The following is a 25,146-nucleotide window of genomic DNA, read 5'->3' on the forward strand; positions in this document are numbered from 1 at the left end:
TCTTGCTATCTGCGACAGATCGTGCAAGGTAAGGTTGCGTTAGTGGTTGGGTATCATGCATCAGTACCATAGAAGCAGTGCCAGATTGTCATAGAATGATCAGTCCTGTCGAGGAGGTGAGCGCTGCTGTTGCTGGGCCGACGATGTCTCCTGGGCCAGCTACTGCTGCTGCTGCTCCTGTAACATAGCCATGTCATTGTAGGTTTGTCAGTTCGATGGTCCTCAAAGGAACTGGCAGTGTGATATGTGTTGGGAGTTTGTTTGTGTGTCGTGTGTGGCTTCCTTGCGATTGCCAGTTCTCATGGCAGAGGCTCAGCTAGCAAGCTAGTCAGTGGCTGAAGTGCAGGGGCTCACCTCATTGTGTCGTTTTCGTAATTGCAAAGTTACCATAGATGGTTAGTCCCTAAGGAGTGTCTTTGGGCGCTTGTGTTTCCATCTATGGTTGTGATCGTAGTTGCCCAGGTGTAGGATGTGAGGATTGTTAGAGTGACTTGATTTCTTGTACAGTCGTGTGGCGAGTTTTTTGAATACCTCCTACAGAGTCTCCAGTCGGTATTCTCGGTGAAGATCCGCTGTCCGCGTGTATTGGGGAGCATTGCTTATGATACGTAATGCCTTGTTCAGTATTTTATGGAGGCGGTCCAGGTGTGTGGACGCTGCGTATCCCCAGCGGTCTAATCAGTGTCATGTATAATGTCCTAGACACCCTCCTATTCAGTGTACTATTCCTGTTGGGCATAGGATAAAGTTGTTTGAGCCCCGCGTTTGGCCTGTTGGTCATGTGTTGTATGTGGTCCCCCCATGTAAGCTTCCGGTTGAGCCAAACACCGAAGTATCTGACTCTCGCAGTGAAGCGTATTGGTCTTGCATGTAGTGTTCGTGCCCTAATCTCTCTTATCTTTTTATCCCTACGCGAGCTCGTAAACGATGGTGGCAGCATGGTGGTAGCGTAGTCTTCTGCAAATACAGGTGTTCTAAATTCACCCATGAGGATTTAGCGACAACCATGTCGTCTTTCTTCCAAGGATTCACATTTATGTTCTCGGATCATTTCTGTTACACCTTTGTTTGGGCAAAACCGACCTATTACAACCTAGCAGCGCGTCTTTCAGTTCGTTCCATGTGTATTGTAACACCTTTTTTGCAAAAAATCTGAACACCGGAACAATACTCTAGAACTGGTCGCATTAGCGTTTTATGTGTGGTTTCCTTTAAACATGAGCTGCACTTTCTCAGAACCCTTCCAACAAATCTAAGTCTTCCATTCGTCTCCCCTAATACTGATTTTATGTTGTGATCTACACCTACATCTATGCTCTGCAAACCGCTGTGAAGTGCGTATAGAGGGTACGTCCCATAGTACCACTTACAGGAAAATTCAGTTGCCATCATTTTTCTTCTATTTCCTGAGTCTAATAATTTTTCAACATACTAAGTGTACTGAGCATCCTTCCACAGTTCCTCGGAGATGTTATTTGTTATCAAATCTATCGAGCTTCATCAGCTATTCACGAGTATTTAGAAGTTATTAATATGTAATGAAGTCACCCATAATTATTCCATCAAATTTGTACATGTTTTGATGTCACATTATTAAACATTGTCAGTTATCTTCTTTATTTATGTTCCTTTAGGGAAAAAACAGGTATTTTTCTTTCCCTCTTTCGCCGCAATGCTCCTTTACCGATACAATAAAGTTCTGTCTACCGTTATGCGTACTATCTGACATACGAGGTATGAAACGTCCCCTTTTTGAACAATTATACATGACTGTGCTTAAACTGACACACAATATTTTGTTAGCGCAACGCAATCTGACTTTCAAAATTCCCTACAAAAGAATGGCCCTGACTAACATTAAACTATACCTTTCACAAATCACTTACCTCACAAAAATCTTCGCTGCTCAAGCTACTGCAATACAGCAAGCGCCACTACTGCCAGCTAAATAAAAGATTCAAACAATGGAAGGCACTAACTACTGATAGGGATAGTTAGCAAATGAAAGATATTAATAGAGTACAAACAATGTATTTACCTTGATATCATCATATATAAATATAGCAGTTCATGACAAATTACAAATCTCCGCCATCTCTCTCCCCACATCCACCACTGCTGGCGGCTCACCTCCAACTGCGCAACGCTACACGCTGTTCACATCCAGCTGCCGCTGCCCAACACTACAATGGCAGACAACAATGCAAACTAGCCACAGACTGCACACAGGTGGCGTTACCAATAAAAAAACCTAAACAGCCTACTTACATAGCCCCCATGCTCCCCACAAAAAATTTTACAAATTGGTTTGGGCAGTGGCCAATACAGATTTGAAAAAATTTTTCAGAATTACAATAACAAAGAAATCAAATGCACACACTTATTGATACAATGTTGGTCAAAAGCTCAAATTTTCTCACAGTCCAGAAAGACAGTCCTGATCGTTCATCACGGTAAAATAGTAGTGTTTTTCTCAAAGTCTGAGCAGTAGAAGAAAATGCACACGGAAGTAGTGGATTTCCATGCAGTCTTGAAGAAGTAGCGTTGTCCCTCCAACGGAAAGACAGTGCTGACTCTTGACATGCTGACAGATAATGGGCCACAACAGAGCAAACCCACAGCAGAGTCATTCGACGTTTTGAAGAATATTAGTAGGTAGGTCATCACAGAGTAGACCCACTGTAGTCCTGGTAGGGAGTATGGTATTGGTGGGCCACCAGAGGTGCAGACCCACTGCAGTCCTTGTAGAAATAATGGTATTGGTGGGCCATCAAAGATGTAGACCCACTGTAGTCCTTGTAGGGACGGCCAGCAGCCATCTGTTGCGACTGTGCAGGTGCACAATCACCATCGAAGAGTCTTGCGGAGAATATAGCAAGTCCATAACCACCACTTGTGCACTCACAAAGTTTTTTGGAATTGTCCTTAGAACGAGCAATGCTGTTATCCAGTCCCTTGCTGAATTATCAACACCCGTGCAAACACTAACAGTCCCTACTTCTCACATATTGTCCATATACTATGACCAACAGAAACGTGTACAGTGAAATGTAACTTAATTTGAAGAACTGATGTCTATACAATTATAAATCTACAACATGAAAATACAATTACAAAGGTACAAAATACATCATTAAAAACATAACAATACAGATAACATTTGTAGTACAGGCTTTGCAAAAGAATCGAACTAACATATACATCAGTGGAATTATGACATGAGTACATACATAAAAGATCACAATAACTTTTGAAACATCAACTTCACACATGAGCATTAAACAGAACAGAATTAATAATGTCTAACATCTTTACAAAGTAAATAACATATTATTAATGCAAATTATATTTGAGGATAACAGTATTCCTCATCATAGTTCATGTAGCTGAGTATGAGAAAAATTCTACAACATAAGTCTTATGAGGTAAACATGTAAAGACAGGAAGAACATATATACACAAGGGTACCCAAACACATAGTGGGATAACACAAAAGGAAAGGACAGGGTTTGTTTCATTGCAGTATTTTGCAAACAAAACTTTCTTTGCTTCTTGGAGATCTCCCTTCATTCATCATTATTCCCAAAAGTCCTATCTAAGCCTGCCTTCTGTATTTTGTTCACATCCTCTGTCAAAAATAGTTTTTCTCTCTGCTTTCTGTATTCTGTTCACATCCTCTGTCAATAATAGTTTTTCTCCACTGTACAGTATCCTTTTTATTTTGCCAGACCATTTTCTGATAGCTTCTCAATGCATTTCTTATAAATTTATAATAGTTAGTTTCTTATATAGTCTCCTCTTAAGCTAACTTAAATCTACTGAGCTCAGATACTAAACTAAGGGACGAGGCAATGCAGCAGCACATAACAAATTAACACAAACAGCAATGCAAAAAAAATGGAAAATTGCAAAGCAAGCTACAGTAAATATAAATTACCAAGCAATGCAACATTACAACTAATATGAGCCAATGTGCAGCAACAAGAAAAATAATTGAGTAGTAAAACTAGCTTAACAGAGTAACACAATTTAAAATTCAGTAGCACTATGCCTGGCAAACAGCAGCAGCAAATATAAAAAATATAAAACTTATATCTATACATGACAAAGCTCAAGCAGAAAAGATATTACAGTAAAAACAACAATGCAGATAAGGGAAGTGTATATTCACATCTTAATGTCTATGTAAATTAAAGTGGTGCACCACAACAACTTATTATAAAAAAAATACTACCATGTACTTGAAAAGAAAATTATGTGTCCAGTTACTGTTACTAGTCCCTTCTTATTGTTCTTTCCTTTCCAAGTGCTCCTTTTTTTTTAAAGAATGTGGATTACAAAATTATCATTTAATAGATCTGTTGACAGAAAGTGTTCACATTAGCAAATGCATTTCATTTTATAAAAGCAATGCTGCAACACAGCTGGAAACCAGATATCAAATGAAATAAGCAAGTATGAAAAGCAAAGCATAAAAATATCATTCAGTAGTCATGTGACATTTCATAAGTTAGTAGAAATTCTCTCAACTCTCATAGAAAGACGCTTGTCATAATCAGGTGTGCAGATGTAAAAATATTTCTTGTCATTTTATTAGGCATTTCAGTAAATATCATATATTACGAGCTCCACAGTATGCTTTCAACAAGGAAATGTCAGTAGCACGGACAATGGCTTCCCCTTTTTTTTTACCTGTGCCGCTGAAAGGCTAATGGCTTTTTTTTTTTTTTTTTCGGGCGGCTGTCGCCCAGGTGGGTGCCCGCGATGATGCATTACGTGCAGGTGGTCACTTAACTTTCTTACGGAAATATTTACGACAGCAGTTTCCGCTACAGTGACAGTCTCACATAAAAATATTTCACAGGTCAAGAATTAGCGTTGCAAATCTGTAGAAACAAAATCCTATAAATATAACAGTGTCCAAAAAAATTTTCGCAGTCATTGTGATACATTCACGCATTTACACACATTTCATAACTGTTAAAGTACGATTCTTGGTTTCCAACATCCTGTTTAACAAGTCAAGAGTCCCTAACTTCTATTCATTATTCATATACATATAAACACGTAATCACATTCCTCATATATGGTAGCATCATCTTATTGACATAAACATACCTCAACAGCATAATACACATCGTCGTCGTAAAAATAACATCATAACACCTCATTCAAATCTCAAAAAGGTCGTAGCTTTCTGCAATAATTTCAAACCATAAAAAATATTCTCTGCTCATTTCAATAGTGTCATCTGCCTCAAACGTACTTTAAAAATCATGATCTCATACCAAATACATCATTCAAAGCTCTCATAGTATCACAATGGGTCCGAAAAAATATGAAGAGTTCATACAGTACAGACAAAATACAATTTCGTAAGTATGAAGTTATCCAACGGTGTAATTACGTAAACATGTGTCACTGACGTAGTAAAAAACATGTTTATCTCTCAGTTAAATGATCAGATAGCTGTGTAATTTGTGTGTTAGAGAAATATGGTACCGATGTGTAAAGTTGTATAAGCAAATACCATATTAGCTAGGGTTCCTTGTGGTTGCCACACACATGGTACACAAAGTAAGCGTGTACCCCCCTGAGGATTAATGTAATTATACCCTCAGGTGTTACAGATTACAGCAATGGAATGAAATGTATCATGGAAAAACTTCGTATCATTGTACTTCAAATATCTTTAAAAATAAATGTTTTAAGTACAAAATTAATCACTCAAATGCGTATCCTGTAGCGCTAAATATGCGTCTTGCTGTAAGATAATCTCTGTGGAAGTGTCGTAGTTATCGTCCTCCGAAAGCTAAGTTCTGCAGAAGACAATGTACTTACCTCATGATAAACGAAAGTGAAATGCTTTGCGTATAGATATCTTAGTTATTACGCTTATTGTTGTGGTGAAGAACGTACTGTGCTGTAACGTATTGTTGTGCTACGGAAAACCCTGTCTGATTGTAGCTATACTACAAAAGTTACTACTAAAACATGTTTTACTTTCCAGAATAAAACAGAAAAACTGTGCAGATATAAAACAGAAACACCGCAAAAGCAACATTGTATATTGTCACTCATTAGTAGCGTCGTGATAAAATCGTGTAGCTGTCACATAAACTAACCACTGTGTCATCTGGTATCTCACAGAAAGTACTTTAAATCCAGAATATATTTTCAAGTAAACCAAAATGTTACATGAAAATCTCATTAGCAGTGCCGGTATATGTTCTAAGTATGTGAGTCTTATAGTCGTTACGTAATCGTGCAACTACCAAGCAAAAATGTACACACACAATAACACTGTGTCGTCTGTTCACAATAACAATGCATTCGTAATTTCTGTTTAAATAAGTTCTCTTGGTGCTTGACTGGATATTTAACTTCAAACATTGTTGCATGGTAACAGTTTCTAAAGCATACTAGTAACGTGAAGTGAAATGTTTTATGGCAAAGACAAAGTTAAAAAGCAGATTATCTTTCAATAAATGGTTTCACATGTGAAATGTGGTGTAAATCTTTACTCTTCCTAGGACGCAGAGTTTCAACTTTAACGCAATTATCATGCGGTATACGTCGTTAAACAATACTGGAATTTTTCTTAAGGTTAGCGTCTATGTCATTTTTCTCTGAGCCAGCCGGCGCACGTGGCTGCCTCCGGTGCGAGTCATCGTCTGTCCCTTTGTTGGCGCGCGTCGTTATTGGGATTAGGAGACCTAACTTCTACAAATTCACCGTGACGAGAGGGCCCTGCTCTGTTTGAATCCCGCCAGTTCTGATGCAATTCAGGTCTGTCGTTACGATCATATCGTCTGTCGTCATGTCGGTAGATTCCATAGTTTCTTTCTTGTCGGTCACATGGTGGAGAATTTCTCCCTGAATCGTAACTGCACGCTGAACTGTTGTGTCTGAAATTATTCTGTCTCCCTTGATAATAATAGTTCTGGTTACCATATTGTCTGTTTCTATGGTTATCTCTGTCGTATTCATTATTACGGAAACGCGATCTTTCTCTGTAACTATTATTACTCTGCCAGTGGTTGTCATATGGGTGGTGTCTATTTTGGTCACGATTTGCGTTGTAAGAATAGACCTGTCGTGTCCAGTTATTGTTTCTGTCGTCACGGAATTGTGACGGATGTGACCTGTAGTGATTGTTTTCCTGTTTTCGCATCCCGCGACTGTCTGTGTCAATTTCCAGTTCTTGTAACAGTCCCTAAAAAGCCTCAATGTCTTCTTTGCAACGTCCTGCTAAAATAATATGTCGTAAATGTTCAGGCAATTTGAGTAAGCAAATGCGAATGAGTTCTGAGGGGCTGTATGGGTTTGAAAGATACTGATTCTTATGCAACATGTCTTCAAAATATTTCACAAGACTGGAAAATTCAGATTGTTCGAAATGTTTCATCATTATGATGCCATGTTTTACTCGGTCTTGTGTGGCTTGAGACCAATATGCTGAGAGGAAGGCATGGTAAAATTCTCCTTCACTGTGGCAATTGTGAATGACCGATCGCATTCTTACAGCTGGTTCATTCTCTAAGTAGCCACACATAAATTCTAATCTGTGTTCTAATGACCAGTTGGGAGGAAAACAATGAGAGAATTGATGGAGCCATGCTTGTGGATGAATGTCGTTGCCAGAATTCTTAAATGTTTTGAATTTACGTGTAGTAATGAACAGCTTATAGTCAAAATCGTCATGTCGGCGAGTCGTATGTCGGTCATTGTTACTTCGTTTCGGCGGTTCCATCTCAAAATCCAATGCGCCTTGCCAATTTCTTTCATAATTTCCGAAGTGTCCTGTGTTATTATTTTGTGGTTGTTCCGTATTTCTATGTCCCTATCCCGTATTGGAGCGCGAGTGTCCTCTGAAATACGTAATTCTTGTATTACCTGCATCAACTGATCTTGTACTTCCCGGATTTCTCTTTTGTACTGTGTATTGATTTGATTTTGATTTTGTTTGAATTTTCTTATTTGTTCATACTCTTCTGTGTCAGTGAGGGCTACGGGTCTTGTGTCATTCAGATCATCATCTACCTTTGTAGATAAGTTAGTGACCTGATCCGAAAGTTCGGCTACTTTCTCCGATAGTGTACTTATTTCCTCCATGTGTCTTTATGAACCAATTTTCAGGGTATCTACTGTGTCTTTTAAGTTTTCCTGAGTTCTTGCAAGTTGCGTAACCGAATCGGTAGATGCAACTGAGTCAATTTTAGCTTGCAAGGTCTCATGATTTTCATGAACAATAGTTTGCAGTTCTTTTATGGCTGCTTCGTGATTCTGTAATACATTTTCATGACGCGAAAAAATAGGTTGGAAATGCTCACAAATTTGTGTTTTTACGTCATTACAGACCTTTTGACATTTCGATTCGATGTTATGTAACTCAGTGGTTAAATCTTCACGTGTTTGTTCAAGTGTAGTGTCTAACTTTTTAAGATTTTGTTCCACTGTGTCTAACTTTTTGAGATTTTGTTCCACTGTGTCTAACTGTTGCTGTGTTTGTCTCTGGTGTTGTTCCATTGTGTCTAACTTTTCAAGCTTTTGTCCCATTTGTTGCATTAATTGTAATAACAATGCACTGGTGTCTGAAACATGTTCCTCAGTGCTTTTCGGCAGTGAAGTTGCACCGGCAACATTCACATTTTGACAAGCAGAAAATGTGTCTTGACTCATTTGAGAAAACGGTGAGAACCCAAAACCTGAGTCTACAGTATTTGCAAAATTGTGTCCTGTCATTCCCGATTCCTGAGGCAAGCTGTTGCCGACTGATCGATCGATAATGCGTCCCTCTTCACTAATTGTTTCACTGTCCACGCCATTGTTTGCCGCCTGCTCCATTTCCCTATGAACAGTTACCAAATTACTACTTTGAATGTCTGTTAATTCATTACTCTGCGGCGCTATCACACTGCTTTCATCTTCACTGTCATTTCTCAGTTTACTTTGGAGCCTAGTATTACGTTTTTCACACACCATTATTGTCACAATATTTCACACGACAACACAGAAAAGCACAATTTGAAGAGCAAAAATAAAAGAACACATTAACATAGCACTGAAAATAATATTTAGTTAATTGCAAGCACAGCTGCGAAAAACTTGCTGCAAATCTACATGCATGCCACAACTGTTTTACTGTACAACAATGAAAAACTACAACTACAAAGGAAATTCTCTCTATAATTACGCACTAGCAATAAACAAAATCTACACTAATTACACAAACTACAACAAAAAATCAGAAGATTCCAGTGAGGTATCCTGGCAGGGTCGCCATATGAAACGTCCCCTTTTTGAACAATTATACATGACTGTGCTTAAACTGACACACAATATTTTGTTAGCGCAACGCAATCTGACTTTCAAAATTCCCTACAAAAGAATGGCCCTGACTAACATTAAACTATACCTTTCACAAATCACTTACCTCACAAAATCTTCGCTGCTCAAGCTACTGCAATACAGCAAGCGCCACTACTGCCAGCTAAATAAAAGATTCAAACTATGGAAGGCACTAACTACTGATAGGGATAGTTAGCAAATGAAAGACATTAATAGAGAACAAACAATGTATTTACCTTGATATCATCATATATAAATATAGCAGTTCATGACAAATTACAAATCTCCACCATCTCTCTCCCCACATCCACCACTGCTGGTGGCTCACCTCCAACTGCGCAACGCTACACGCTGTTCACATCCAGCTGCCGCTGCCCAACACTACAATGGCAGACAACAATGCAAACTAGCCACAGACTGCACACAGGTGGCGTTACCAATAAAAAAACCTAAACAGCCTACTTACAGTACGAGGTTGATTTTGTCGTTGGAGCTTTTGACTGCATGGCTTTTTATCAGTGGCAGCGCAGAACGCAAGCCTGACAGGATATTGATTGTTGTGTCAGCTCGGTTTAGAGCAAATTTCACGATCAGTGCTTCGGGTATACCCGTAAGTTCTGCTGTTAACAAAGAGATCCCCTAGGAAAGTCTGAATCGTCCTCATCATTGAGTCATTTCAGATTCTCGCCACTCATGAATAATGTTATCCTCGGGGATGGAGATACGTTCTGTTGAACGTGAACACTGGAAGTAATGTCCGCAGCTCGAGGCGTAGTGGCACCTACAATTTACTTTTTTCATTTTTTTGCTTTTTTACAATGGGTAGTTGGACATTTTTATCAACGATAAAAATGAGATAAAGAACATTAAATGCGTCTGCGTACACCATTTAACAATATTTTGTAAACTTCCGAGAATGTTTTATATAGCAATTGTTCTATACAATAAATCTATGTTATCAGCACTTTCTGTGCATCTAGAAACACGAATTTTGTTGAAAATCGTGTGTTGTTGTTGTCTCAGTACGAAAACTGGTCTGATGCAGCTCACCTTGCTATTTTATACTGTGCAAGCTTCTTCATCTCCGAGTGACTATTTCAACTTACATCCCCCTGAATCTGCTTACTGCATTCATCCCTTGGTCTCCCTCTTCGATTTTTACTCCACACGCTTCCCTCTAGTACTAAATTGGTGATCCCTTGCTGTCTCACATGTGTCCTTCCAACCGATCATTTCTTTGGCCAGGTTGCACCAAAAAATTTCTCTTCTCCCCTATTGTATTCAGTACGTCCTCATTAGTTACCTGATCTACCCATCTAATCTTCAGCATTCTTCTGCAGCACAACATTTCAAAAGCTTCTGTTCTCTTCTTCTCTAAACTCCCCTATTATCGTCCATGTTTCACTTCCATACATGGCTATACTCCATAGAAATACTTTCACAAAACACTTCCTGACATTTAAATCTATACTCAACGTTAACAAATTTCTCTTCTTCAGAAACGCTTTTCTTGAAATTGCCAGTCTGTATTTCATATCCTTCCTACTTCCTTCCCAAATAGCAAAATTCATTTATTACTTTAAGTGCCGCATTTCCTAATCTAATTCCCTCAACATCACCTGATTTAATTCGACTACATTCCACTATCCTCGTTTTGCTTTTGTTGATGTTCATCTTACATCCTCCATTCAAGATATTGTCCATTCCGCTCAACTGCTCTTTCCAGTTCTTTGCTGTCTCTGCTAAATTGCAACGTCATCGCCAAACCTCAAAGTTTTTATTTCTTCTCCCTGGACTTTAATTCCTACTCTAGATTTTACCTCTGTTCCCTTTACTGCTTGCTCAATATATAGACTGAATAACAACGGGGGTAGGCCACAACTCTGTCTCCTCCCTTCTCGACCACTGATTACCTTTCCTGCCCCTCGACTCTTATAACTGCCATCTGGTTTCTGTACAAATTGTAAATAGCCTTTCGCTCCCTGTATTTTACCCTCGCCACTTTTAGAATTTGGAAGAGAACATTACAGTCAACATTGTCAAAAACTTTTCTCTAAGCCTACAAATGCTAGAAACGTAGCTTTGCCTTTCCTTAACCTATCTTCTATGAGAAGTCGTAGGGTCAGTATTGACTCGCATGTTCATATATTTGTCCGGAATCCAAACTGATCTTCCCCGACGTCGGCTTCTACGAGTTTTTCCAATCTTCTGTAAATAATTCGTGTTCGTATTTTGCAGCCGTGACCTATTAAACTGAAAGTTCGGTAATTTTCACGTCTGTCAGCATTTGCTTTCTTTGGAACCGCGATTATTGTATTCTTCCTAAAGTCTGAGGGTAATTCGCCTGTCTCGTACATCTTGCTCACCAGATGGAAGAGTTTTGTCATGGCTGGCTCTCCCAAGGCTATCAGTAGCTCTAACGGAATGTTGTTTACTCCCGGGGCCCTGTTTCAGCTTATATCTTTCAGTGCTTTGTCAAATTCTTCACGCAGTGTCATATCTCCTTTCTCATCTTCCTCTACATCCTCTTCCATTTCCAAAATATCGCCCTGAAGTACATCTCCCTTGTATAGACCCTCTATATACTCCTTCCACCTCTCTATTTTTCTTCTTTACTTAGGACTGATTTTATATCTGAGCTCTTGTTGTTCATACAGGTGGCTCTCTTAACTCCAAATGTCTCTTTAATTTTTCTGTAGACACTATCTGTCTTACCCCTAGTGATATATGCTTCTACATCCTTACATTTCTCCTCTAGCCATTCCTGCTTAGCCATTTTGCACTTCCTGTCAATTTCAATTTTTAGACGTTTGTATTCCCTTTCACCTGCTTAATTTATTGCATTTTTTATTTTCTCCTTTCATCGATTAAATTCAATATCTCTTGTGTTATCCAAGGATTTATACTAGCCCTCGCCTTTTTACCTACTTGATCCTCTGCTGCCTTCACTATTTCATCTCTCAAATCAACCCGTTCTTCTTCTATATTCCTCTCCCTTCTACTTGTCAATCGTTCTCTAATGCTCCCCCTGAAACCCTCTACAACCTCTGCTTCTTTCAGTTTATCCAGGGCCCATCTGCTTCAATTCCTTTTAATCTGCAGTTCATAACAAATAAATTGTGATCAGAGTTCACATCTGCCCCTGAAAATGTCTTACAATTTAAAATCTGATTCCTAAATTTCAATCTAACCATTATATAATCAAACTGAAACCTTCCGGTGTTTACAGGAAATTCTGCCACAGGGCTTCCTCTTTCATTCGTTTTCCCCAGTCCATATTCACCCACTACTTTTCCTTCTCTTCCTTTTGTTACTATCGAATTCCAGTCCCCCAAGACTATTTCATTTTCGGCTCCCTTCACTAACTAAATAATTTCTTTTATCTCGTCATAGATTTCCTCAATCTCCTCCTCATCTGCAGAGCTAGTTGGCATGTAAACTTCTACTACCGTGGTGGGTGTGGGCTTCGTGTGAATCTTGGCTACAATAATGCGTTCACTATGCTGTTCGTAGTAGCTTATCAGTGTTCCTATTTTTTTTTTTTTTTACTAATCAGTAAACCTACTCCTGCATTACCCCTATCTGATTTTGTATTTATAACCCTATATTCACATTACCAGAAGTCCTGTTCCTTCTGCCACCGATCTCACTAATTCCCACTACATCTAACTTCAACCTACCCATTTCCCTTTTTAAATTTTCTAGCCTACCTGCCCGATTAAGGGATCTGACATTCCACCCTTCGATCCGTAGAACGCCAGTTTTGTTTCTCCTGATGACGACGTCCTCCTGAGTAGTCCCCGGCCGGAGATCCGAATCCCCTTACTTTCGGCCGTTCGCAGTACCAGCACAGCAAGACCGTTTTGGCTCATGTTACAAGGCCAGATCAGTCTATCATCCAGACTGTTGTTGCCGTTGTAACTACTGAAAAGGCTATTGCCCCTCTTCAGGAACCACACGTTTGTCTGGCATCTCAATAGATACCCTTCCATTGCACCTACGGTACGAGTATCTGTATCGCTGTGGCACGCAAGCCTCCCCTTCATCGGCAAGGTCCATGGTTTAAGGGGGGGGGGGGGGGGACACCACGAATATTACAGTAAAATTGGGTCCTTCTTGGCCTCCCTCTCCTAATGACGCTCTTTTGAAAGGTTCGGCTGACCCAGTTACTTTTGAAACTGATGGTGTCAATTAATTATTATTATCCTATGAATATGCTTCGTCTTACAATTAATTTAAGGCAGTTTTAAAACTGCATCGAAACAGGAAATATGTGGTCTTCACTACAGAATGTTACACAAATTTCTAAACAATGAACGAAGTACAACAGGTAATTCTCAAGATAGGTCTGTAAGGAACAGAAATCATCTCGAGTATATTACTCAAGCACCAAAATATACAATCTTCTGTCGTATATGTAAGTAATGACATTAGAAATAAAAAAATACAAAATTCCTTACACTCTACTTACACTTAAGTTTGAGGTACCTGTACCGTTATGATCTCCATATTGCAACTTAAAACCTGTGAGCACTATTCACATACCACGTGAGCATATATACGTATTATAATATAAAGAAATGCTCACTGTCGCTGTAATATTTTTTTAGGTGTCAACGACGTAGTAAAATGGTTCAAATGGCTCTGAGCACTATGGGACTTAACATCTCAGGTCATCAGTCCCCTAGAACTTAGAACTACTTAAACCTAACTAACCTAAGAACATCACACACATCCATGCCCGGGGCAGGATTCGAACCTGCGACCGCTAGACTGAAGCGCCTAGAACCGCGCGGCCACCAGCGGCCGGCCAACGACGTAGTATCCTAGAACTTGTATCATGATGTAATAAATCTGTATACTGTTCAATAAAGGTTTGTAACTACTTTACGGTAATATCTAATAATTAATAATCCATTATTCATGTAATTAAAATCGAGCTGCAGAGTCGTATCTGTACTTCCAGTGTGTAATGTATTTGTAATTTGACACTTTTTATATCCTAGCATTACACTTAGAATATGGATCCATGGAAAACGAAACAAATAAATAAAATAACAAAATTTTAAAAAGTGGTTAGCGTCGCTCGCTGCGCCTTTGAGGTCCTGGGTTCGATTCCCTGCCAGGCCGGAGATTTTATCCTATCGGGGGCTCTGTGTTGTCCTAAACATTTCATCTTCTCTTCATCGACACGCAAGTTGCAGAAGTGGCGTCAAACAAAAAGATCTGCACTGGGCAGCCATAAAACCCCAAATGAAGTCCCCCAGAAAACAATGCCTTAAGACCATTTCATTTCAGTGGAAAACATCGCCAATTCAAGCAAACTTTGTGATACTTGTCCCTTGAGATTTGGGGAACCTAGAGAAATCCCCGGCAAGAAATTGCCAGTGTGGGATCCGTACCGGATAGGGTTGATAGAAGAGATAGAGAAGATCCAACGGAGAGCAGCGCGCTTCGTTACAGGATCATTTAGTAATCGCGAAAGCGTTACGGAGATGATAGATAAACTCCAGTGGAAGAATCTGCAAGAGAGACGCTCAGTAGCTCGGTACGGGCTTTCGTTGAAGTTTCGAGAACATACCTTCACCGAAGAGTCAAGCAGTATATTGCTCCCTACTACGTATACCTCGCAAAGAGACCATGGGGATAAAAACAGAGAGGTTAGAGCCCACACAGAGGCATACCAACAATCTTTCTTTCCACTAACAATACGAGACTGGAATAGAAGGGAGAACCAAATGAGGTACTCAAAGTACCCTCCGCCACACACCGTCAGGTGGCTTGCGGAGTATGGATGTAGATGTAGATGTAGATGTAGATGAAATCCATTTCTTCTTGAGTACCGTGTCCAAGATACTAATTTCGCCGGGAAAGCCTCAGGCGGCACCATCGAGCAAGAGGACGCAAGCATTAGGCAAGATGACGGTTCAAATCTGCGTCCGACCAACCAGATTTAGGTTTTCCACGATTTCCATGATACCGGTATGGTTCCTTATAAAGGGGACGGCCGGTTTACATCTATTCTTGACTGAATCCGAGCTGGCGCTTTGTCTCTAATGACCCTGATGTAGATGGGGCGTTACACACTCACCTTCCTTCTTTATTCAGGTCGTGTTTAATGTGTGTTCTTCTGTTAAATTTCTGTGAAAGAAATCCAAAACAAGAACTGAGATTGGTAAACGTAGCATTACGCTCAGTATTGCGATCCATTTAGGGAAAAAAACTTCAGTTATTTAACGTAAACTAAGATAGATCGGTGGCAGCTGCGTTCCTATTCCTGTCAATCTGTGTTCTTATCCTGACTCAGAGAGAGGCTGTACAAAGTTGCTAAATTTCAGTAGTATTTTCGTTGATGCAACGCGTACTTGTAAAAATTCTATTTAATTTATGAACAAGCTGCCTTTCGGATTACCTAGACAACTCTTGTAACAACTAGCAAAATCGAGAGAAACACCTGCTGACTTCGATATGTATTTTTCTTCTATGAATATATGCAATGTCTTTGACTGCAACATTCAAATGTCGGCGGAGGTTGGCATTTTTAATACTTAATAAACGCAATTTCAAAGGGCGAGTACTGAATTGGAAAATTCACAGGTATGTATTTTATTTTCTAATTTGAACTGTTTTATTAATTTTCGATGCCACGCTGCACTACATTTATCATTTGACGTCGAAGTCGTTAAAGACGGTTTATTATCACGTGCATTTTCTTGTTTTGTTGCAGACAGTAGCATCGTCGGTTGCTGGGCGACCTACAGAGGAAGCCATGATGTCCGGTAAGTCTTCTGCCTATTCTGAAGTGAGTTCGCTTGTTTATTATAATGTGGTTCTTAACTAGAAACTTGATTCACAGTTATGTATCATTAATATTTCCTGGTACAATATTAGAAGCAGTAGGCCTTTAATAGGTATCACTGAATTAAAATATTTAACAGTATAGGTTCATCAAAGTTCCATGTTTGAGAGATGCAGTATTATCCTAGCAGCATAGCTTCTAACTGAAGTCTGTGAGCTAATGTTTGTTTGTGATATGTGTATGAAATCATGCAGACATATAGTTTTTTTATATAGTTAGTTGTGCACGCAGGTGGTGGTGACATGTTAGTATTTTGTTAGTTCCTTTGTCTGCATGAGACTGCCGTGCTCTGGTCGAATTCAGCATTTTCAGTTGTTTGTGATACATTTATTTCCAAGTTGATTTTTTGGGTTTACATTGTATGCTGTCAGATGATACATATGATCATATTTCACATACATCAAAAATTTTAGTTGCACTACAGGCAAATAACCCAACGAATTTAATTTGTATTCCGGAAGTGCAGTGCCTTCGGAGGTAAAACGAGGTATTCCTATAATCGAGGTCTCCCTGATGCCATAAGCCAGTTCATATTCATGCATCACGGTAATATCATTAGGCTCTGCAAATTTTTATATGAACACATGTATGTATTCGTCGTGTCTCCCGGGATACTTCGCCGGGACATTTATGTACCAGTTAAACGCGGAGCTATAAGCGGGCAGTACTGAAATTCTGCTTTACACTTGTAACATGCAAATATTTGTGATAATGCTCCACGGTACTGTATTATTCATCATTATGTCTTACAAGTGAGGAGCGCGTCAGCTAATTTCTCCAAACTGTTCGTCCTAGTATGTGACGACGACGACCGACAGTCGTGATGCAACCGCGCTCGTACTACCAACGGAAGCCAACAGATGGCCGTACGGGCGATATCTTCCTCTGGTAAGCTGCACTGTTACTTAGTAGATGTCGCCAGGAGCTTCGTAGGTCGGCTTTGCAGTGCTATTCAGTGGGACTTGCTCTTTCTGTACTTCGTAGCGATATGTCGTTCGCGCTGAACTCCGTCCACTCTTACAAAAGTATATCAGAAAACTATTTTATGTCCCGGGCAACCGCAGATGTTGAAAGGCATGATATCAGTTATAACTCCGCTTACAGCTGGTAAAATTGTTGTTTATTAAAACACACCATCAGAAATCAATATCAGAAAATACCAAGTCTGTTCAACAGCAGATATAAAATTCTGTACAGCATTTTCATGTCTATGATCTTACGAACATTCCAAAGGAAACGATGTCGTTCAGAAGCCCCGCAACAAATATTCAGGTCTGTAACACGCACGTAAATTTCTAAGTAAGAGCAATAATGAACATTTAAAACTATTATTTCACACGGTTGTATCATTTGCCAAACTCCAACAACAAATCGGTATCCAAGCCCAAATAGAACAAGCAGCAGATTACAAATGCAAGTGAGATTATACAAGACAACAAACTTATGCTGGTTTTAAAGCTCTAACGTTTCTAAATCTATAGAACGTACGTGGGGGAGGGGGAAAATCGTTACACGGTTGTATTATTTGACTAAACTCAATAACAAATCTGTACCCATGCCCAAATTGAACAAGCAGCAGATCATAAGTGTGAGGTCACACAATTTCAAGACAGCGAATTTACGCCGTTGTTGAACTACAACGTATCTAAATCGAAAGAACATCGTGGGTAAAGAAATAAAATATTCATGAGGTCCCACCGAGATTTGAACTCGGATCGCTGGATTCAAAGTCCAGAGTGCTAACCATTACACCATGGGACCTTCTTGTCGAAGATGTTCCTTAATTTAAAACTTAACACGTAACACGTTAAGTGTTTTTTTTCAGTATCAATTTCCTTTGCTTAAGTATTGTTAATAATTGATTTAAAGACATTCATAGCTTTGGCCAGTTCACGAAGTACGGCGGAATATGACTGAAACGCCACCACGGAATATTTCTTACGCCATGTCTATTTACCGTAAAATAAAAAATGCTTGACGCATTTAATTGCTAGATAAAGTCCAAGGTTCAAAACCTACGAATAGTTTGCGAGATCTGATTTTAATTTTTACGTGTACTTCCTGTACATAATAAGTAATATTACAAGCAGTAAACTGATCAATTTCAAATGAAAGTCAGGCAGCCATGTTTGAAAGTTAATCTGCCCAGTCAGCTGATATCATTTTGTTTTGCGTACATTTTACTCAAAGTGCTGCTAGAAAACCATTGCTATCGATTATACTTAAATATTGTTGCTTCCCACAACAGATTATATCAATCTCCAAATACAGAACATCGCATTACACAAATTTGGGCACAAATTCCTCCAGCATTTCATGCAAGTACTGCATCTACATTTCGAGGGCTCCGCTTCATGTATCAAGTATTTAAGTAAAAATCCATGTTATGAGCAGGAATGAGAAAAAACGCCGACATATATCACGAAAAAAATTCAACCACGTTTTAATGAGATAGGGAGAGGTGGTCGTTCTCAAACATACAACGTGAGTGTTAAAGAAAGATCCGAAAATTTACGTGAAGAATTAAATAACAAAATAAACTGTATTAAATAACGGAAACAAATGCATTAGCTAACTATGCGTTCAGCGTTCATACACCAGACCATAAAATTCCACAAGCGAAACTACAGTGTTTTGGAGTCGTAGGCATCTGCTCGAATGGATGCAGTCACATCGTCACAAGAGAAAACAAAAGGCAACATAAATGATAACACAGATATAAAACTGAATCTAGAGCTGGAAAAAATATGGTGCCCCCTCCCCCAAGATTTGCATAATTCTGAGAGAATTAGTCCACTCCAGTTTCTTGTTTGGACTAAGGTTTTTTATTGCCCTTTCAAATTCATCTTTCCGGTTTTGTTTCCTCCATCTTCATCCACTCCCTCTTTCCTTTCCATGACACTGTCATAAAGTTTCTGTCCTTCACGTATCACTTCTGCATATTTCTTCCAACTTTTAGGTTTCCCTGCTTTGCTTGGCATTTGTTTGCCAGCTGCAGCGTCCATGTTCAATCAACCGCTTCATTTTTCTCCAGCGGTTTCCTTAGTTTTCGCAATTACACGTGCAGATAACACTTCTTACATTTGCGGTACAATTTCATACATCCTTAATATATACTGTACAATTAGGTACATCGATTCTTTGAACTGAATAATAATTCAAAGTAACCCACATACTCGATGGCCAAGTTTATAGGCAGGGTTGTTAGCTATAGCACCTCATCTTATGTCGAGACATGCTATTTTCGGTATACATGTGTGCAGTGAATACAGTACACACAGATGAGAAACATGTAGCAGGTAAAACTGTCGACGCCTTTAATGAAATATTTGGATGGCATAATTCGCGTAAGGTTTTTATCATTCATTACTCAAATGTATATTATATGAAGTTGAGAAAAATTCAGTATTTCAGTACAAGAATGGGCCCACAGTTCGCTTTCGTCGTTCCATACAGACCACTTCGCACCGCCTGTCCTCTTTTTTTGCCATTGCTGCCATCGCCAAGGACCTACCAGTTGTAGCATCATACTTCCGTGGCGAAGCTGTTTATAATCAGTGTGGCGAAGCTGTTTATAATCAATGGCGTAGCTAACATAGGACCCCGGAGCCCCCAAGCTCAAGGGGCCGCTCGCCCTCCATGAATGATGTTGTATGACATGGTAGTTGAATCAAGAATTTTCGACTGACCAACAAACCTCGAATGGCACGAACTGAAATCACAAAAATTTCTCCCACTTGCAAAAGAAAAACATAGCAGGGTGCATTGCTTGTCCTCGAAGACCGACGGACGGGTGTTGTCGATTGAGTCGGTATTGCCGTGGCTGCCAATCATTGCGAACTGACAATGAATGACGCTGAATTACTAGCAGTGAGTTTGACAGTAAGTGTGTGACCATATCTTAATATGAAATATCTACAATGTAATTATTACGGAACACTGTTGCTGCCGCGCGTTATTTTTAACTTCGGAAACGACAGGTATTGTGCGCGAAACTGCAGGCCCTGCAAGGCACCGACATTTACTCCCCGCGTCTGCTAAGGCCTTGCTCCGCACGGCCCCAGACTTCTGGGCGGCACGGAGGGGGCAAGTCGTAGCCGGTAAGCAGTTAATACGACATTCAGCATGGTAATCTAACTGTTTGTGTAGGGAATTGCCCTGAGGGAAGCCGATCGAGGTGGCGCATTGGTCAGCACACTGGACTCGCATTCGTGAGGACGACAGTTCAGACCCGCCTCCGGCCATCCTGATTTAGGTTTTCCGTGATTCCCTAAATCGCTTCAGGCAAATGCCGGGATAGTTCCTTTGAAAGGGCACGGCCAACTTCCTTTCCTAATCCGATGGGACCGATGACCTCGCTGTTTGGTCCCCTTTCCCCCAAATCAACCAACCAACCAACCCTAAGCAAATGATCCTTAATCATATAATCATAGATACCAATAAAGTGTTGTAACCAATTGCATTCTGAATTTCATGAAAGAAGAAGAGAAAATGTGGATGGTTTTGTGGATCATGTTAGTGATCAGGTCGTCGTCGGTGTAGCAGATAACATCTCCAGTGGTGATCTGTATGACTGTATCCATCGGATATCGAGAGAGTTATAAAAGATTACCAGAGGAGTTAATGACGGTAAATACTGCTTTCAGTGGCTTCACTTTCTTTACCTGCTCTTTTTCTGACTGACACATTGTAATATTTCTGGCTTTGCAGCCATCATATTCAGCTTCTCAGAGCAGTTGGGAAGGCAGTGAGGTACAGAGTTATGACAGATGGTTTGTTCGGTAGGGCTTGAGAAAGACTGCCTAAAGTGTGGTCCTCCTCCGTGATTGGCTGCTGCGTTCGGAAGTAGCGCGCCAAAATGATAACTTTCTGTTATTTATATTAGAAAAACTAAACCGTGAATTTACTTGCATTTCATATTAATACATCTCTCAATAGCAGGCTATCGTTCTATTATTTCAAAAGTGTTAATAACCCGCAGAATAATAAACAACTTCTAGATGAAATGCAGACAAAGCAGTTCGGAGGTCTTCGGATCGCGCCTAACTTGGATCGCCGGCGAAGTTGTTCGGCTGTAAGATCAGAGCTGGTTTGGCAGTATCGGAAGATAGACATGTTGTCAGCCTCGGTCGTTATCGGTTAAGAAATAGTAATCTATGGTAACGTGGAAATGGAATTGAGAACAATTTTATAGTAATCACGCAAATACGCAGTTCATTGTTTTGTTTATTTTCTATGACAGTGTGAAGAATGGAGATTATTTGTGATTCATCAAGTGGATTATAATTGTGCATTTTCTGGTGTCCTGCTAATAGAAAGGGAGTGGCATCCCATATAAACAAACTAATTGAAGATTTAATTATTTATACAATATGCTAAGAGTTTATCACAGCCTCAGTATAACGGATTCACAAGTGCTGTATTCTAAGCAGGAAACAACTGTAGAAGACTGCAGGTTGGTGAACATTAATTAGAACTGACAGAATGTATGCCACACACGGCGGTGGGAGCAAATAGGCACCTCGCGTGTACGAAATTTTCGAGGGGAAGGGTATATCATACACACTAATAATATATACATATATTTTTATACTTGCCGTAATATGCTTTCCACTTGGCTTTTAAAGTGCGTATTTCCGAATTTTTATGTATTTTTATTCATTATCTTAAAACCAATTAGGATTCGCTGTTTTGTTGCTTCTAAGCAGGTCGTCGTTTCTACAATCTGCAGGTGTTCATATTAGCTGGCACGGCTGACCAGTCAGCGCAAATGTGCCGGTAATATTTGTGTGGTTATGAGATTTTTTCGGTTTTATCGGCGACATTACAGCACAAGTTGTATTATTGTCATCTTATTTGAGTGTACTCGAGAGGGCGTGCATTAAGCTCCACGTAAACGATAGGCCGATGAGGTAACAGCAAACGCGGAAGTATACATAGCGCAATGTTTACGTCAGGTTTATTCTTGTAGGGGAACGATGCGGGAGACCCGCACCGCCGTGCTACGCAAGGTCCTAGTGGAGGTGGTTTGCCATTGCCTTCCTCCGACCGTAATGGGGATGAATCATAACGTGTAACGTCAGTGCTGTGCAGTGAGTATTCGACTCGAGCATATAACGGGTACCAGGCATAAGGACTGTTTGCTTACTAAGTTTTTGTTGATGTGAACTAAAATAATGGATAAAAAATAACCCAGTGGTGCGTTTAAGCGAAAGCAACGTCAGGAAAAAGAAGAGAGTAAACAAAAACTGACAAACTTTACACCCAGCCTTCTACAAGTCTTCTGGCCCAAACATTTTGTGACTCAAAAGGTAAATAAAACTTACTATGACTTGGGAAACGTCACGAACAAGACATTGAGTGATAAAGAAAAACCTCTAATTCTTGATATGGGACAGTTACAGCCTTGAGGACGATTTCCTACAGATCCGCACGAGAACAACAGGTGTTTTCAGTATCGTACTATGTTTCAGTTTCGAAGTATGAACTAGTTAAGCTTGCTGGTTGTTTGCCATGCAAAAGAGTAATGTACTGTGTACGGGTAATCAGGACTGGAAGCACTCATAAGAAAGAATTAAAGACACAGATCCTCAAGTGGCCGTACGGACGCAAGTACTGTGTAAAAGCTGTGAAAAAGAACGATACTATCGACAAGGAAGTTGAATATGAAATTTTTAAAGAAGCATCATTTTGAAAAATGGTTCTTACAAGGTTATTCGATATCATACTTGTTCTAGCAAAAATTTTATTTTCTTTCAGAGGACACTGAGTGAACTTAAAATCCGGTGGAAGGATATCACGGCAATTTTCTATCCGTTGCAGAGCTTGTCGCCCGATTTGATCGCATTTGGCTGCAAGTTTTGGATATGCCCAAAAGTAATCGATTTTACCTCTAACAATTTTTTTAGCTTTTTTTTATTCTTTCAGTTGCTTACATTCGAAAACATTTTTAAAATTATGCCTTTTCCTTTATAGGCTCTATAGGGTATCCGAGTCCAAAAATTCTAAATGAAAAATGTTGAGTGCTTAAGAAACAAACCGTTAATGAGCTGCTAGAATAAATTAGAGCATCACCGTTTTTCGCCATCATAGTGGACACTACACAGGATATATCGGGAGTAGATCAGCTAAGCATTGTTCTGAGATGTGCAGTAATAACCAGATTCGAAAATGGACAACCAATCGATATAGAAGTAAAAGAATTGTTTCTAGGCTTTTATGCACTTATCATACATGGCGCAGCAGATTTTGTCAAGCAGGTGACTAAATTATTTTTTATTGACAAAAATACTGATTTAAAAAAGTGTCTGGGTCAAGGTATGGGGGTGCCAGTCTGATGAGCAACCTTTTATAATGGTGTACAAAAACAGATTAAGAATAGTCAGCCAAATGCGGAGCATGTACATTGCGCCAGTCATAATATGAATTTAGTTATAAACAATGCCGTTAGCAATTGTGTGCAAGTACAGATTTTCTTCGAAACAGTACAAGACTTATACCATTTTTGCGGGAATAGCATTAAGCAGCTGTCGAATTTCACTGACGAATCGAAAGCCACTCCAAGAAAATTAAATTTGGCTAGGTGGTCTAGCAGAGTTAATACGACATCCGCAATAAAAGTTCGTTCTTTTATATGATCAAGACATTATCAGAAATACGTAGTACTGAAGAGTTCCAGTAAAGATCAGCGTAGCGAAGCAGAAAGCATTAAAACAAAAATGCTAAATTTCAAGTTCGTATACCTTAGTGAATTCATGCACCAAATATTAAGTGACATCAATTGTACATCCAGAATTTTACAAAAAATGCGATGTCGATTTGGACGAGTCAAGTAGAGCCTTAGCAGATGTAAAAACAAAACTGATATTGTATAGAAATAATCTCGAATCAATCAAGTGCAAAGCCCGTGATTTTGATGAACTAGCTCCTGACCAGTGATTTTGAAAAAGGGATGAAATGTTTAAAGTTCCTATTTTCAAAAAAGTACTAGACGCAGGATGTGCAACCGGTTGGCTGTATAACACTATGTTGAAACTAGTATACGGTTGCTAAGTAACAGCCATGTTTAAAACTGTAATATGTTGTTGTTGTTATTGTTGTGGTCTTCAGTCCTGAGACTGGTTTGATGCAGCTCTCCATGCTACTCTATCCTGTGCAAGCTTCTTCATCTCCCAGTACCTACTGCAACCTATATCCCTCTGGATCTGCTTAGTTTATTCATCTCTTGGTCTCCCTCTCCAATTTTGCCCTCCACGCTGCCCTCCAATACTAAATTGGTGATTCCTTAATGCCTTAGAATATGTCGTACCAACCGATCCCTTCTTCTAGTCAAGTTGTGCCACAAATTTTTCTTCTCCCCAATTCTATTGAATACCTCCTCATTAGTTATGTGATCTACCCATCTAATCTTCAGCACTTTTCTGTAGCATCACATTTCGAAAGCTTCTATTCTCTTGTTGTCTTAACTATTTATCGTCCACGTTTCACTTCCATACATGCCCTACACTCCATAGAAATACTTTCAGAAATGACTTCCTGACACTTAAATCTATACTCGATGTTAACAAATTTCTTTTCTTCAGAAACGCTTTCCTTGCCATTGCCAGTCTACAATTTATATCCTCTCTACTTCAACCATCATCAGTTATTTTGCTCCTCAAATAGCAAAACTCATTTACTACTTTAAGTGTCTCATTTCCTAATCTAATTCCCTCACCACACCCTATTTAATTCGACTACATTCCATTATCCTCGTTTTGCTTTTGTTGATGTTCATCTTATATCCTCCTTTCAAGACACTGTCCATTCCGTTCAACTGCTCTTCCAGGTCCTTCGCTTCTTCTGACTAAATTACAATGTCATCGGCGAACCTCAAAGCTTTTACCTCTTCTCCATGGATTTTAATTCCTACTCCGAATTTTTCTTTTGTGTCCTTT

The 25,146-nt window shown here is 39.5% G+C and overlaps 1 protein-coding gene and 1 non-coding gene across 2 annotated transcripts in view; one reads left to right on the plus strand and one right to left on the minus strand.

Moving 5' to 3' along the window:
• LOC126481519 (tyrosine-protein phosphatase non-receptor type 13-like) overlaps nt 1–25,146 on the plus strand; it is a 450,882-nt gene that overhangs the window by 44,200 nt on the left and 381,536 nt on the right. Inside the window, exon 2 of the mRNA XM_050105325.1 lies at nt 16,079–16,130. Within this exon, the coding sequence (XP_049961282.1) occupies nt 16,121–16,130 (10 nt within the window). The 5' untranslated portion in view covers nt 16,079–16,120. The remainder of the gene's footprint in view (nt 1–16,078; nt 16,131–25,146) is intronic.
• On the minus strand, nt 17,900–17,971 carry Trnaq-uug (transfer RNA glutamine (anticodon UUG)). Its single transcript has one exon. It is a non-coding gene; the product is annotated as a tRNA-Gln (tRNA).

Source organism: Schistocerca serialis, chromosome 1, assembly GCF_023864345.2.
Source record: "Schistocerca serialis cubense isolate TAMUIC-IGC-003099 chromosome 1, iqSchSeri2.2, whole genome shotgun sequence".
In the NCBI taxonomy this organism is placed as follows: Eukaryota; Metazoa; Arthropoda; class Insecta; order Orthoptera; family Acrididae; genus Schistocerca; species Schistocerca serialis.